This window comes from Zosterops lateralis (assembly GCF_965231275.1).
Source record: "Zosterops lateralis genome assembly, chromosome: 19".
NCBI lineage: Eukaryota > Metazoa > Chordata > Aves > Passeriformes > Zosteropidae > Zosterops > Zosterops lateralis.
The window spans coordinates 4,251,452-4,266,753 of NC_139779.1; the positions used below are offsets into that span (position 1 = coordinate 4,251,452).

General features: G+C 66.6%; 2 protein-coding genes across 3 annotated transcripts; one reads left to right on the forward strand and one right to left on the reverse strand.

Moving 5' to 3' along the window:
* Nucleotides 1-1,807: 1,807 nt before the first annotated feature.
* Nucleotides 1,808-6,027, forward strand: CORO6 (coronin 6; the record flags this gene model as incomplete). Of its 2 annotated transcripts, none has more annotated exons than XM_083874981.1 (10): nt 1,808-2,005; nt 2,613-2,735; nt 3,185-3,314; nt 3,398-3,579; nt 4,074-4,193; nt 4,592-4,696; nt 4,784-4,929; nt 5,009-5,066; nt 5,151-5,381; nt 5,489-6,027. In XM_083874981.1, the coding sequence occupies 10 exons, from the start codon at nt 1,808-1,810 to the stop codon at nt 5,609-5,611; spliced, it is 1,416 nt and encodes a 471-aa protein (XP_083731107.1). In that variant the 3' UTR covers nt 5,612-6,027. The 2 variants fall into 2 exon arrangements, with proteins under 2 accessions (XP_083731107.1, XP_083731108.1); XM_083874982.1 differs by having other exon boundaries at nt 5,492-6,027.
* Nucleotides 6,028-6,547: 520 nt separating this feature from the next.
* Nucleotides 6,548-13,801, reverse strand: ANKRD13B (ankyrin repeat domain 13B; the record flags this gene model as incomplete). The annotated part of the gene is given in 16 exon segments (XM_083875090.1): nt 6,548-7,265; nt 7,268-7,287; nt 7,289-7,428; nt 7,610-7,770; nt 7,895-8,047; nt 8,124-8,281; nt 8,385-8,515; nt 8,596-8,660; nt 8,729-8,810; nt 8,899-8,965; nt 9,052-9,241; nt 9,339-9,482; nt 9,711-9,756; nt 9,827-9,951; nt 10,211-10,346; nt 13,691-13,801. Coding segments are annotated over 16 exon segments (1,941 nt in total). The 3' UTR covers nt 6,548-7,053.
* Between the last annotated feature and the right edge of the window lie 1,501 nt (nt 13,802-15,302).

Here is a 15,302-nt window from a genome sequence, read left to right on the forward strand (position 1 = left end):
TTCCCGAGCAGTCGCTGCGGATTCAATTGTGGCAACGTAATGGCACGGCCGGGGCAGCGGGGAGCGGGGCTGTCCTGCCCGTATCCCGCCTGCACCCTGCCCGCATCCCGCCTGCACCTCACCTCTCTCTGCCAGCGCCCACCCGACCCCACTTGCGCCCTGCCTGCACCCCACCCAGCTTATCCCTGCGCCCCGCACCTGCATCTTATTCAGCCCTGCCTGCACCTTGCCAGCGCCGCGCCTGCTCGTCCCAGCCCCTCCTGCGCCCTACACGTTGCCTGCACCCTGCTCAACTCTGCCCGCACCTCACCTGCCCCCCGCCTGCCCCCCAGCCCTGCACCCTGCCCAGACGGCCAGGCCGTCCCTCCTTCCCTGCGTGCTGACACCCCGGACTCCGCTCCCACTGGCAATGCTCGAGGTGCTGGGGGAGCGTCCCCACGGAGCCTGCTCGCTCCTCCCCGGGGCTGGGGACACCGGGGGGTGACACCAGCAGCGCCGTTGTCCAGCCCTGCTTGGTAGCCAAGCTCTGGGCCCCTTAGCACCCAGCTCCAGCCCGTTCAGCCAAGCCAGGGATGATGCTGAAGTGCTGTGAGCACTCCGGGGACACTCAGGGACTGGACAGAAGTGGTTTGGCAGGGCGCTGCATGTGCCCTATACAAAATCCACCGGCTGGGACGTGGAGGAGCAGATCTGCTCCTGCCTCTGCCCACACCGGCTCTGTGGGCTGGGGACAGGGGGCCTGGCCTTGGTTTGCAGGCTGGATGTGGCTCCTGACAACTGCTGTGCACCCAGAAGAGCACAGGGGATTCCCCGGGGTAGCCAGCGGCTCATGGGTGCTGCAGAGCCCCAGCTCCAAGGGTTTTGTTGTCCTGAGTGTCTCAGTCTCCCCCTGGGGCAGGTCCAGGAGCAGCACAGGCTGGAGGGAGGAATGGGTGACTGTGGGCATCGTGCCCAGCTGTGGCTGAGGGCCGGAGACCCCACTGGGGCCACAGGGGTGCTCCTTCACCCCCCAGTGCGCCCATGGGGCTTTGTGTCTGTGCCAGGTCCAGCCCTTACCCAGGAGGGGGTGCAGAGTGGGTGCCAGGGATCCGTGGCACGGGACAGGGATCCATGCAGGGAGGCGTGAGCCACCAGCAGGCAGCTCTGGAGGCACAGCCCTCCTCCCGGGTGCTGGCTCCAGCCAGGCAGCCTCAGGCTGCTGGTGCAGGATGGGATACAAGGGGACAAGCTGTGACTTGGTGCACGGCACCTTTATGTCCACCCCAAAGTCCCCTCCGCCCTGCTACTCTGCTGCAGCAGCTCATGTGCCAACCCCAGTGGCAGCCACAGGGCATAGCACAGCAGTGGGGTACAGCAACAGCCACAGGGCATGGCACAGCTTTGGGACATGGCACAGCTGTGGGACATGGGACAGCTGTGGGACATGGCATAACTGTGGGATGTGGCATAAGTGTGGGATATGGCATAACTGTGGGATGTGGCACAGCCATAGGGCATAGCACAGCTGTGCATTATGACATGGCCATGTCCCTGCCCAGTCCCTGCCCAGTGTCAGGTGGCTCTGGCCAGCAGCTGACAGTCCCCAGCACCTGCAGCACCCCCACATCCCAGCACCAGGGCTGCCCCTGCTCCCTGATGTGGGGTCAGGGCCACATCAGGCACCATCTCACATCCTCATCCCCACTGCCTCAGTGTTCCCAGGCTTCGCGCCCAGAGCAGGAGGAGTCTGTCGGAGGCCTGAGGGGACTGAAAGCCCTCCAGGCTGTGCCGGGGTGGGGAGGTGGTGGCTGACCCTGTCCCCCCAGCCATGAGCCGCCGCGTGGTGCGCCAGAGCAAGTTCCGGCACGTGTTCGGGCAGCCGGTGAAGGCAGACCAGATGTACGAGGACATCCGTGTCTCCAAGGTGACATGTGACAGCTCCTTCTGCGCCGTCAACCCCAAGTTTGTGGCCATCATCGTGGAGTCCGGTGGTGGCGGGGCCTTCATTGTCCTGCCCCTTGCCAAGGTGAGTGGGGAGGATGCTGGGGTTTGGCCACACTGCTGAGATGTGTTGGGGGGAACATGCTGATGGGTTTTGCTTTTGGGGAGCTGCTGTGGCCCCAGGTTTGTCCCAACATCCCCTCTTCATGTGGTGGTTCAGGGCAGGAACAATCTGGGTGATCACTGGCACCTGCCAAGGGTGACATCCCTGGGGCAACCAAGGTGATCTGGGAACCCCTCAGTTGCCTTCTCCCCAGCCCCAGTTCCCTGTGGGGCACAGCATGCCCAGGGAGCAGCACCCTGTGGAGTGGGGGTCTGCCCTGCCAACCCTGGCAGAGAGACTGGGAGAGGGTCCCCAACCCCTCTTTGCCATCAGAGCAGACACAAAACAACCTCTCACGGGTCACATCATTCCCCTCTGTGTTTCTATGAGGCCTTGTGCCATGTGAGCCCCATTTGCCCCACGTGCCTCAGTTTCCCCTTCAAGTCAGCTGCAAATCCCCAGCCACCACTGGAATCCCCTGCATGTCCCCATTTGTGCCACAACCCCACGTGGTGGCCAGGCTGGGCTTTGGGGGGGTACTTGGCAGGGTCTCTCCTAGGGGACTCATCCTGACCCCTCACCATTGCAGACAGGACGGGTGGACAAGAACCACCCGCTGGTGACGGGACACACGGCGCCCGTGCTGGACATTGACTGGTGTCCCCACAACGACAACGTCATCGCCAGCGCCTCGGAGGACACAACTGTCATGGTGAGGGGCTGGCCCTGCACGGGAGGGGGGTGGAGGGTGCTGGGGGAGCGATGCAGAGCATCCCCCCCCCCCCGTCCCTCGCCGCCTGTGAAGTGTCACTGGCCTATTTTTAGCCCCGGTGCCATGCGTTCGCGCTGGCGGCGGCTGCTCGCTCCATGATGCAGCAGTTTGTGCTAAATATACCCTCCCTGGCGACTCAGCATGCAGGAATAGCTGGGGGGGAACTGGGGGCTGCACCCCAGCCTTGCCCCCCTCTCCTTGTGCCCAGCAGCACCCCGAGTGCAGGGGATGCACCCCCCGGGATGGAGGTGATTCTGGTGTTCCCTCACCACCCTCCCCGCAGGCTGAGCTGGGATTAATGATGAGGTTAATTGGCTCTGAGGCCCTCATCCGCTTAGTGCTCACACACGGGGTGATCCCCAACGCCCCGCTCTCCATCACCCCCCCAGGTGTGGCAGATCCCCGACTATGTCCCCGTGCGCAACATCACGGAGCCCGTGGTGACACTGGAGGGACACTCCAAGCGGGTGAGCATCATCTCCTGGCACCCCACCGCCCGCAACGTCCTGCTCAGTGCAGGTAAGGGGGTCCCGGGTCACCCTCCCCGGGGTCACAGGAGATCCATGGGGTGACAGCATCTGCCCCCCCTCGACCCTCTGCAGGCTGTGACAACCTGGTGATCCTCTGGAACGTGGGGACCGGGGAGATGCTGCTGGCTCTGGATGACATGCACACGGACCTCATCTACAACGTGGGCTGGAACCGTAATGGCAGCCTGCTCGTCACCACCTGCAAGGACAAGAAGGTCCGTGTCATCGACCCCCGCAAGCAGCAGATCATAGCGGTGAGTGCCCCTCTGTGTCCCCCCCATCCCACCGCGGGGTCCCCCCCCCCAGTGCCTGCCTGACCCTACTAACCCCGCACCGCGCGTCTCTGTGTTTGATTTAACCCGCTAACGCCGGTGCAGGAGAAAACCAAACCGCACGACGGCACCCGCCCCATCCGCGCCATCTTCGTGGCTGATGGCAAGATCTTCACCACGGGCTTCAGCAGGATGAGCGAGCGGCAGCTGGGCCTCTGGGACCTGGTATGAGATGGTGGCTCCAGCCTGGCCGTGGTGACACTGGAGGGACGCTCCAAGCGGGTGTGCCAGCGCCAATCCCACAGATCTCAGCCCAGCCAGGAATGCTCTGGGTGCCGGGGATGTTCTCTGGCAGTGCGTGCGCTCAGGGAGCATCATGGAATAGGACTCAACGGCTGTTTTGGGGGATATATCCGGACCCCCTCCATTTTCCCCCCTTCCCATGCCCCGTGCTGACTGTCTCCCCCTCTCTCCAGGAGAGGTTTGCCCCCCACGAAGGGCTGAGGCCCGTGCGGGCCATCTTCACACGGGAAGGACACATCTTTACCACGGGCTTTACCAGAATGAGCCAGCGGGAGCTGGGCTTGTGGGACCCGGTAACGAGGCCGCATGGAGTGCTGCCCTGGGAACTTGGCCCCTCCCAGACCCCCTGCCAACCCCCTCTGCCCCAGGATGGGGTGTCTGCTCCATCCTCCTCCCAAAAGATGCCAAGTTCCCGAGTGTGCCGTGCTGTGCTGGGGTGGGGAGGGGGCTGGGAGGCAGGGAGTGCTGGGGAAAGGGGGTACAGCCAGGCTGGGGGGTACCCAGCCCTGCAGGTAAACAGGAGTGGGGTGTGTACTGGGGGGGCATGCCAAGCTGCCTGCCTGGGGGGTTGTGTACCCCCAAGGGGACAAGCCCTGTCCCCTAGTGTGCTGTGGCTAATGTGTGTGACTAACCAGGGTGGGGCTTTTGGGGTCACTGCTCACACCCCTCCACCACTGCTCCGGCCCCACAGAATAACTTTGAGGAGCCCATTGCCCTGCAAGAGATGGACACGAGCAATGGGGTCCTGCTGCCTTTCTACGACGCCGATTCCAGCATCGTCTACCTCTGCGGGAAGGTAACCCCCCTTCCCCGGGGTGTACCCCCATGCCAGCCTGTCCCTGAGGGTGCCAGGGCTGGCTGTCACTTGTCCCCACCCCTGCAGGGTGACAGCAGCATCCGGTACTTCGAGATCACGGACGAGGCGCCCTACGTGCACTACCTGAACACCTACAGCAGCAAGGAGCCCCAGCGGGGCATGGGCTTCATGCCCAAGCGTGGGCTGGATGTCAGCAAGTGTGAGATCGCCAGGTGAGAGCTGGGGGGGCTGGGAGAGAGCCAGGAGGGCCAGGGGGCTCAGCTGGGCCCTGACTGCCTGTGCCCCACGCAGGTTCTTCAAGCTGCACGAGCGCAAGTGCGAGCCCATTGTCATGACGGTGCCACGCAAGGTGAGCCTGGGGGGGCTCCCAGGGGAGGTGGGGGCCTGGCAGGAGACACCCCACACCTCACCATGGTCTGTCCCCCTCCCGCAGTCAGACCTCTTCCAGGATGACCTTTACCCCGACACGCCGGGCCCCGAGCCGGCCCTGGAGGCAGACGAGTGGCTGTCGGGGAAGGACGCAGAGCCCATCCTCATCTCCCTGCGGGATGGGTACGTCCCCATCAAGAACCGGGAGCTGAAGGTGGTCAAGAAGAACATCCTGGACAGCAAACCCCCACCAGGCCCCCGACGCAGCCACTCCACCTGTGACTCCGACTTCTCTGTGAGTGTCCGGGGGACAGGGATGTGGCAACGGGGTTTTCCCCCTGCCCCGGGGGTGGGGTGGGAGGGGCCAGACCCGTCGGTGACCCTGTGTCCCCCTCCCTGCAGCAGCCAGCCTTGGAGGAGGTGCTGGAGGAGATCCGTGCCCTGAAGGAGACGGTCCAAGCGCAGGAGAAGCGCATCTCCGACCTGGAGAACAAACTCGGCCAGTTCACCAACGGCACGGACTAGCGCGGAGGCCACGGCCACGACCACGGGCAGGGCCAGGACTGCCCCGGCCTCCCGGGGATTAAAGCAGAGTCCCCACCTCGGGCAGGAGCCCGGAGCCGTGTTCTTTCCCCAGGAGCCGAAGGGGCAGGGAGGGGTCGGACCCTGACCCGCCTCCACTGGCATCAGTCGCATCCCGCTCCCGCAGTGCCCGCAGCCTGGGGCTGCCCGGCGTCCATCCCTCCGCGGGGACCTGCACCAGCGGCCTCCAGGACAGGGAGCTGCCGGCCCCCCCGGCCAGGATGTGCTTGTGTACGGTGCTACACCCCCACCCCATCACCCCCTCACCTCCCCCTGCCCCATCGACCCCTCGGCGGGTGCTCCCAACCGGCTCTTTGCTCCTGGACCCCTTTAATAAAGGGCTCAGCCACCCTTGGCTGCGTGGCAGGTACCGGGGACGAGGGACCACCGTGCCGGGGGTGCTGCCTGCACCTCACTGCCTGCGACCCCCCGGCCCAGGCAGAGGGAGGCCGAGAGAGACAAACATTAAAGAGCATTTATTGGTGTTGGCCGCAGTCGGAGCTGCTCGGGCTCCCCCGGCCCTGTCCCAGATGTTGCTGTGGGGTGCACGGGTGGGTGGAGGGAGGGGCACCAGCTATGAAAAGTCCCAGGAGAGCGAGCCCAGCCCCCCCTCACCCCGCAGCCCCCAGCCCCCCGTGTGCAAAGGGGGAGCAGCCGGGGCAGGGGGCCGGGGTTAGCACCATTTGACGTAAGGTTTTCTCTCGGGGTCAGTGCCCGGGACGAGGGGGTGCAGCGCTGCCAAGGGGGGGCATCCGAGCAGGGTGGAGGGGTGCGAGCAGGGGTAAGGGGGGTGACACCGGGCCGCCCTTCACAGGCACCCCTTCGGCTGCCCCAGCAGTCCCCGTGCCAGGGGGGGCGGCTGTGCAGCCCCTCGCCGGCTGTGGGGTACGGCAGGGCTGAGCCCCCACCCGTGCGGGCAGGCAGAGCAGCTCCCGGGTAAGTGCACTTGGTAGCGCCTGGGCAGGGGGGAAGGGAGCTGGGCAGAGCCCCCTGGCTCTGGGGGCACCCCGGGACCCCACGCAACCGGCAGCCCACCCATCCGGGGCAGGATGTGCCCCCCACCCCCTTCCTGGGGTGAGGGGCTGAGCAGCACCCCATAGGGCGGCTGGGGGAGTAGGGCTGTCCTGGAGGAGGGGCACAGTCCGTGGAGTTGCCCTCCCTTATCCCAGGTGCAGGGTGAACACCCACCCCCACCCTGTGCTGCTGCGGGGTGCCCCCACCTCACCCCAATACTGCCCCAGGGCCAAATCCTGCTCCCCCATTCCCCATGTGCAGTTCTTGGTCTGGCTCCCCCCACACCGCTCCCCCTCTGCGCCCCCAGACACGGCCCCGGCCGCGCCCCCATCCCCTCTGGGGCGGGCGTGGGGCTCAGTGGGGCTGCGGGGTCACTTCTCCGTCAGCGAGAGCTGCAGGATCCTCTGCAGATCCTCCTCCTCCTGGCGCGTCCGGCGCTCCGCTTCCTCCTGCTCCCGCGCCGACAGCGCCATGGCCAGGCGCAGCTGCTCGGCGTAGCTGGGGAACAGGGCCCCGGGCCCCCTGCCACCCCCGGGCGCCGGGGCCACGGGGGGACGCGGGGCTGCCGTGTGCTGGGGAGTCCTGGGGGCGGCAGGGGCTCAGTGGGGGCCCCGCGGGTCCGGCTCCCACACCCGCTCCCCCCAGCGGGGCTGGCCGGACCTTACCAACCTGTCTCCTCGGCGGCCCTCGTGCGACAAGGGGTGGGTGCCCGGCTTGCTGTTGGTCAGTGCTTCCCAAATGGTCACCTGTGGCCGGTGACAGAGGGTGCTTGGAGGGTGGCACCCCAAAAACCAGCCCCCCCAGCATGAACTCTGACCCGCCACCGTGGGATGGATGGAGGGGGAGAGGTGGAGTGAGGATCCCAGGTGGTATTGGGATGGGGTGGGCAAGGGGAACAGGAAGAGGTGAAGGGGTGGCAGTGCCCACCTGGTCGTACTCGCTGCCCGCTTCCAGCAGGCTCTGCTGGATGGCAAACTGCAGCAGGTCATCCTCGTCCTCCCTCAGGGCGTCCTGGTGGGTGCCCACCACGCTGTACCCCCGCGGCACCTCAAACAGCGCCGGGTCCATCTCACACGCTCGGCACGAGGCTGTGGGGAGGGAGACCAGAGCTGGCCTGGCTGAGCGCCCTGTGGGAGCCCTTCCTACTCCACCCAGTGTATCCCTTACCCTGCTGGGACCCACTGGGACCCCTTCCCATGTCCCCCAACATACTGAGGGAGCTGGAGCTGCTGACGCTGGAGGAGTCACTGCTGGGTGAGGGTGCCTCGCTGCTGGGGCTGTGCCGCAGGGAGCTGACAGGCTCATCACACCCATTGAGGTTGCCAAAGGTTATTCGGGCGTTGAGGATGTGGAAGATGGGGATTTCTGCAGGAAAAGGGAAAAAAAGCGAGGAGGGAAGCTGGCTGTGCCAGCCAGGTCAGCAGCAGAGCCCAACCCATACCAATCTTGACGGGGAAGCCGGGCGGGAGGCGCAGCGTGATGAAGTCCCGCAGTTTGGCGAAGAGCGCGTTGCTTATTGCCATGAGGTCGATGATGGGGGCAACCTGCTCGCAGAGGGACAGCGGGTGGTCCTCACACAGCCACAGCTTCGCCTTGAACCTGCCAGGGACGGGCGTTGGGCTGGGGACTGCCACGTGTCCCCACCCTGCGCTCTGCAGCAGTGGAGGTGGGGACACAGGGGGCTTGCTCCTCCCCCTCTCACTTCTGTGTCTTGGTGGTGAGCTCCATGGGCCGGCCCATGTCCCGGTTGCCCAGCTCGAAGTTGGGGTTGAAGTACTCCTCAGGGGTGATGGCGGTGGGGTTGGCGTGGCTCAGTGTCTGCGTGATCAGCGTCTGCATGGGGGGACAGCCCTGTGAGGTGAGAGGGGAGGTCTGACTGCAGGACCACCCCCTCCGACCCCGGAGACACTCACCCCATTGTTGGGCCCCACGTGCTGCTCAGCGATGCCCAGGAAGGATTGCAGGGGGGTCTTACAGCCTGTGGGAGAGGAGGGGGTGAGGGCAGAGCCAGGGGTGCCCTGCCCACCCAGCCCGTGCTGGCTCCACCTTTGCTCTTGCCCTTGTGCTGGTCTGAGAGGTGCTCGGTCCGTGTCCGTGTGATCAGCTCCACATTGGAAGCACCATAGACCTGCCGAGGAGGGGGGATGGCACAGGTGGGCACCTCACAGCTGCAACCAACCACACTCCCCTGGGCAGCTCCACTCCCTGCCCCTCACCTTGGCCTCATACCCATTCACCATTTCCGTCTTCTCGCTCCTCCAGCCCAGGATCCCGGACTTGTTCCTGGGATGACAGGGCACCATGAGCTTGCTAGAACAACCCAGGGTGCCAGCACCCCCGGGGGTGGGCTCGGTGCCACCCCAGCCCACCTCTCGAAGGCGATGTTCTTGGTGTCGAGCTGGGTGGTGACAACAGGGGCCGTCAGCCGCCCCATCACCTGCTCCTCGGTGGGCTGCACAGCAGCCAGCAGCACCTCCTGGTCGTGGCCGGCCAGGGCCAGCGTCTCTGAGTAGACCACCCGCCTGTCGTGGTCAATCTCCATCACCACCGCACTGCTGTCTGCAGGGAATGGGGTCAGGACAACCACGGTCCCCACCGTGTCACCCGGCACCACTCCCCAGTGAGGTGTGGTGTCACCTCACCGGTGTCACCTCACCTTGTCCCCGAAAGACGAAGCTGCGGTTGCCCCTCTGCCAGGTCATGTGGTCAAAGCCCAGCAGTGTGGTGTCCACCCGCAGGTTCTGGCCACTCTTCCACACCTTGTAGGTGTCACTGGGACAGATCTTGGACACCAGGGGCACTGGGGAGAAATGCCAATAGCCCAGCCAGGGATGGGGACAGCTGCACCCCCGAGGGGGCTGCCAGCACTGAGCTGGGTGGGGACCCAATGCCTTGGCGGAATGGGGGTCTGCAAGCTTGGGGAGTCAGGGGGCAAGGGGGCAGGTGACCCCCAACCTGGGCATGGGGGTGGATACTGGGGCTGGGAAATTCCCGCTCCCCCCACAGCCATGCTGTGCCCTAAGCTTACCCCAGCTGGTGAACTCCCACTTCATCTCCACGTAGAAGTCCTGGGCCTGTGGAGAGCACAGAGGGGTCAGGGGAAGCCCATGGCTGCAGCCCCTGCAGCCCCTGCTGACAAGGTACCTTCCGCAGCTTCTCCAGCAGCACGGGGATCCCGGCCAGGCGCTTGATGGCTCTCTGGTAGTCACGGTAGCGCAGGACCAGCTGCACCAGCTCCAGGTCACGGGTGCTCACAGCCTCCTGCAGGACTGCAGGGCAAAGGGACAATGTCCATGGCCATGGCACACATGGCACTGCAGAGTTGGGCACTGCACAGGAGCACCACCAGGTGAGCACCAGCCTTGGGGAGCTGCAGCACCAGGGTGAGCATGACCGTGCCTGTGCCTGTGTTCATGCCCACATCCATGTCCACATCTGTGTCCATGCTCGTGCCCAAGCCCACCTCCATGCCTGTGTCTGCCTCAGAGCAGCTTGAAGGAGGCTGGAGGGCAGCAGCCACTCGCTCACCTGTCCATCCGCTGCGGTTCTCCTTGCCCACGTCAGCGCCATGCTTCAGCAGCACCCTGGCACACTCGAGGTGGCCCAGCGTGGTGGCCAGGTGCAGGGGAGTGCGTCCTCGGGGGTCCAGCTGCTCAATGTCGGCCTGCCAGGAAGGAACGAGGCCCTGACATAACTGAGGTGGCCAGACCTTGCTCTCCAGTGCTCTCCCACAGACCTGCAGCTCCCAGACACAGAAAGCAGCCAACATTTGAGAGTATCTGGGAGAGCATCCCCACCCCTGACCTCCCTCAAGAGAGGCACCTCAAAAGCCTCTCCCTGCTGCCACTGCCAGACCCATGGAGAGCATGTCAGAGCACACTGGTGGCTTCCAGCACCCAGCACACCTCATCACAGCCAGGCTGGGCTGCACCCACCAGGCGGGCACAGAGCAGGGGCACAGCACGGCAGTGAGGGGCAAACAGATACCCCTAGCACAGTGCAGGGAGCTCTGCACATCTCCATGCAGCTGCAAGCTCCAGAAGAGCCCCCACCTCTGGGATTTGAGGAGAGGGTGTGTGCCCAGTTGCCAGGCAGCAGCTGCTGGCAGCCCCCCTCTGCCAGGGCCGGGAGCGCGGCGGGCGCACGTGTTCCCCTGCCTGAGCCGGGGGCGGGCGGCTGCGGGAGCGGAGCGGCTGCTCCGAGGATCCCCCGGGGCCCTGGGGAGCCGTCGCCGGGGCTGCCGTTGTTTGTGCCAAACCCGGAGCCTGGCACCCAGCCAGCCCTGAGGAATCCCTGGTGCGGTGGCGGGTGGGCACCCACGGGCCCTGCTCCCCATGTAGGAAGCGGCGTCACACCCGTGCCCCAGCTGGGGACATGGCTCGGGGAAGGGGGGACACCCTCTGTGCCCTGAGCACCCAGCTGGGGGAGAAGCCTTGCTGTGCCCGGAGAAGGGCACTCAGATGCTGCCAGGGCAGGAGGCAGTGGGGCAGTGCCCACATAATTGGTTTTGGGGAGGCCACCCTCAGGAGAACAAACCTGGGGTGCAGGACCCAAAGGTGCCACCTGGGACCGGGCAGCCAGAGGTGTTTGGGCGTGGGCAGAGGTGGAGCAGGTGCTCCCTGGTGCCCAGAGTCTCACCTGCAGCACATCCCTGGCTCCCTCTGGGCAGGTCCTGCACTCCTGCTGCCCCAGGGATGTTCCCCTCCCTGTCCAGGCTGTGGGTATTCCCATGCCCCTCATCCCCAGGGACTCAGCAGATAGGGGGACCCCCCAGTCTGCCCACACCACTGGAGCAAAACAGCCCCCCATTTCCCTGGGAGTCAGTGTGCTGCTCCAACGCTCTCCAGGCGACTGCTGCTTCTTAATTGCACTAATGAAACGACTCTAATTAAGGCAATCGCCCCCCAGCTGGGGGCGGGGGCTGCAGGCTCAGTGGAGCTCCCCAGCTGCAGCCCTGCCCCAGCTCTGGGCAGGATGAGGATCCCGAGTGTGGGGACACGGTGCCAGAGCCACCCCAGGGGACATGGCATGACCCAGATTTTGCCAGCAAGAGCTCAGCCATGAGCCCTGGTGTTGGGTTGACTCCAGCTTGGGGACCACAGCACAGTCCTCCAGGTGCTGCCCATCCTGGGGCCGTGACACCCACCGGGGATGGGGACGGGGACAGGGACAGGGGTGGCTTTAGGGTGGCAGCGGTGCAGTGCAGAACCGCAGCTCAGTCGCTCCTCCTGTGCCAGCCAGGCACGTGGCACAGCACGTCCCTCCACTGGGGCTGTCCCTGGGCTGGAGAACCCCAGCTCCTCATCCTGGGTAGCAACAGGGGACATGAGCCAGCACGGGAAGATGGTGCCAGGCACTGCTATCCCTGTGCAGCCCCGGGTCCCTGTCACGCCTGAGGGGGCAGGCTGTGGTGAGGGGTGTCCTGACACAACAGGCTCCATGTCACTGCCTGTCACATCCTCGTGATGTCCCTGTCAAGGGGACCCACTGACCCTCGCTCCCTTGTGGAGGCAGGTGTGGATGGGAGCTCATGGTGACAGTTTGGGGGTGACAGACGCAGAGCCCTCATGAGGACATGGAGAGGAGCAATGCTCTCTGCTGCCCCAGTGCTTCCCAACCCCAAACACCTGCACTCGGGAGGGGCAGCAAGTGGATTCACTGTCCTGTGGGGTCACCAATGCAGAGGGAGGGCAGAGCCCTGAGCAGGGGGGCACCCAGCCTCCAGCACTGCACACAGCACCAGCCTCAGCCCCGTACCTGGGGGATGCTCTGGCAGGGATAAGGGCTGAGCCGTGTCCCTGGATGCCCTGGACACAGCAGGGAGCCTGGGCTGGCCCTCACCTCCTTCCCCCAAGCCCCACCTGCCCCAGAGTCTGACCTGCAGCACCCCTGGGCCCCACCCCGTGCACCCCTGGGGTGCACACATGGCTGGCTCTGCTCTCACCCAGCAAATGCCAGCGGGGGCCAGGGCAAAGCCCCTCTATTCCCCAGGCTGGAGGGTTGGAGCCTCTCTGCAGGCGAGCGGGGCAGAGCCCCCCCCGCAGCCCCTCCACCTCCCCCCGTCTGCCGAGCCCAGCTTTGATCTCCGCCGCGCTGGGCTCCTGGGAAAACTGACCCCAAATTAACACGAAAATAAAAACACTGGCCGTGGGGTGGGAGACGGGGGCGATGCTGGCGCAGCCTCCGGCTGGACCCCACAATGGAGACGGGTGTGGCGGGAGCCATCGCCTGCATCCCGGCGGGAGCTCCGCGGCACAATGACCCCCGTTCATGCATCACCAGGGTCCATCCAGCACGGCCCTCAGTGCCTTGGGGTTTGAGGAGCCGGGCCGAGAGACTGGGGATGCTCAGCACAGCTTCCCCGTCAGCCTCCCTCCAGCGCCTGCGGTTTCCTGCGTCTTCGGGGTTGGGTTTTTAATTACCTGAATTGCAACGCCACGGGGGAGAGGGAGGCTGGGAACCCGCCGGGGAAGCACCCACACCCCGCTCCATCACCGGGCGGCTGGGAGGTTCCCGGGCTGAGGGGCAAAGTGGGTCCCCTCACCCAGAGGAGAACCCTTGTGAGGCTGGGGGGCTGTGCCCCCATCAGGGCCTCGTTCCCCCGCCCCAGAGGGGCTCAGCCTGAGAGTGCGGAGCTGAAGCTGCACCCCCAGGGGGGTGACAACACCCTGAGAAGCGGGGGGCGGGCCGGGGGTCTGCAGAGGCCTAGCGGGGAGCTGGGGACACGTGCGGAGGGATGCTCGGGGCTGCGTGTGCTGGAGGATGCAGGGGACCCGCGGGTGGTACCCGGCGCTCCTTTGGCAGCCCCGGCGGCAGCAGGGACAGTCCCGGGGTGCAGGTGGGGACACGCACCACACCCCCAGAGCCCCGCCAGCGCAGAGAGCGACCCCTTCCTTATCACCCCCCTCATCTCCATCCTCATCCTCACCCCGGCCCCGAGCATTGCATCAGCCCGAGCCGAGCCGGGCCGGGCCGGGCCGTGCCGGGAGTGTCCCCGCGCCGCCCCACCTGCTTGGCGCTGAGCTCCCGGTCCAGGTCACGGGCGCGGTTGTGCCAGACGAGGTAGTGCAGCGGGTACCTGCCCTCCGGCCCCTTCCTGCCCGAGCAAGACGCGAGCATCCTCCGTGCATGCTGGAGCGGCGCGGCGGGCGCGGCGCGGGGCGGCGCGGGGCGGGGGGGGCGCGGGGCGGGGCGGGCCGCCACCTCCCGCCCGGTGCTTCCCCGGCCCCCCCCGCACCGCCCGGCCTCATGGGACTTGTAGTTGCCCTGCCCGGCATCGCCCCTCTCTTCTTCCTCATCCTCATCTTCCTCTTCCCTCGCCCCTCTCCCGCAGGGCTCAGCCCATCACCGCGGCCTCCCATCCCGCGGGGGGGGTCTGCAAAGGGGCACCCCACTGGCAATCAGCATCCTCCCCAAATTCCCCCTTTCCCAGGCTGCTCTTCCCTCTCCCGGTGACCTCCGCTCCCCACTGGGGCAGCGGGCCGAGCATCTGGCGGGGCAGGGGTGCCGGCGGCAGCTGGGGGCCGGGTGGGGGCCTGGGGGGACCCCGACTCCCCCCCCGCAGCACCAGGACGGGCCCCCAGCCCCGTTTCCTTTTCCGCCTGCGTCTCTCCCGGGCGGGCGTCGCGTTTTCCGGCTGCCGCCCGAGAACAATGCAAGGCTGGGCCTCTGCGGCCGCCCCGGCTCCGCCGGCGCCGCGCTCCTGCCCCCCGCCCTCTGCTCCCCGCCCTCCCCCGGGGAACCCCCCCGGCGTTATCGTTATCCTCCGCTCGGCCGTGGCGGTGCCGGGGGTCGCATCCCCCCGCCCCTGTCCCCGCGCGGGGTCCCCCATCCCCCTGCCGGCCCTGCTGGCCCATGACGTCATGAGCCGCCTCCTCCAGCCCGCGGTGATGTCACCGTGCTGCCGGGGCTGCCCCCCGGGGCTGGGGACACGGTGTGGCCCCGCTCCCCCGGCCCCCGCCGGGCTCTGACCCCCCTGCCGTGTCCCCTCCGGCCCAAGTGCTTAAAGGGTCACAGTGAGGAGCAGACCCCAAATGGTCCCCAATCCCCACACCCCCCCACCCCCAAAATCCCCCGTTGAGCACCCTAAGGGGTGTGCGGCCCAGTGTCCTGGAGCAGGGGTGCGCCCTGGGGTGCTCAGTGTCAGAGCTGGGAAAAGGGCTGGGGGTGCCCCAGGACTGCGGCTGGATCCAGAACGAGTGTCCAGAGCAGGACTGAAGCAATTTGGGGGTGCCCTGGGCTGGGACTGGGTTACACAGGACCCGGAATAGGAACGGGATCGGTGTTTGTCCCTCCAGTATACACAGGACAAGGGCTGGGAGCAGGACCGGGACAGTGCTCAGGGCTGAAAACGGGACCGGGAGAGCACCGGGGTCAGGACCAGGGGACGGCCGGGATCAGGAGCAGAGCGAGGGCAGGGCTGGAGCCCAGCAGGTGCCCGGGTGAGGCGCCCGGGGCCGGGCTGTCCGAGGGGCGTTTGCAGGTGCGGCTGCGGGCCGGAGGCGGTGCCGGTGCCCGCGCGGATCGGTGCGGGGGGCAGGGTCCGTGTGCGGGGGAGGGCGGTCCCGGAGCGTGTCCCGGAGCGTGTCCCGGTGCGTGTCCCGGTGCGTGTCCCGGTGCG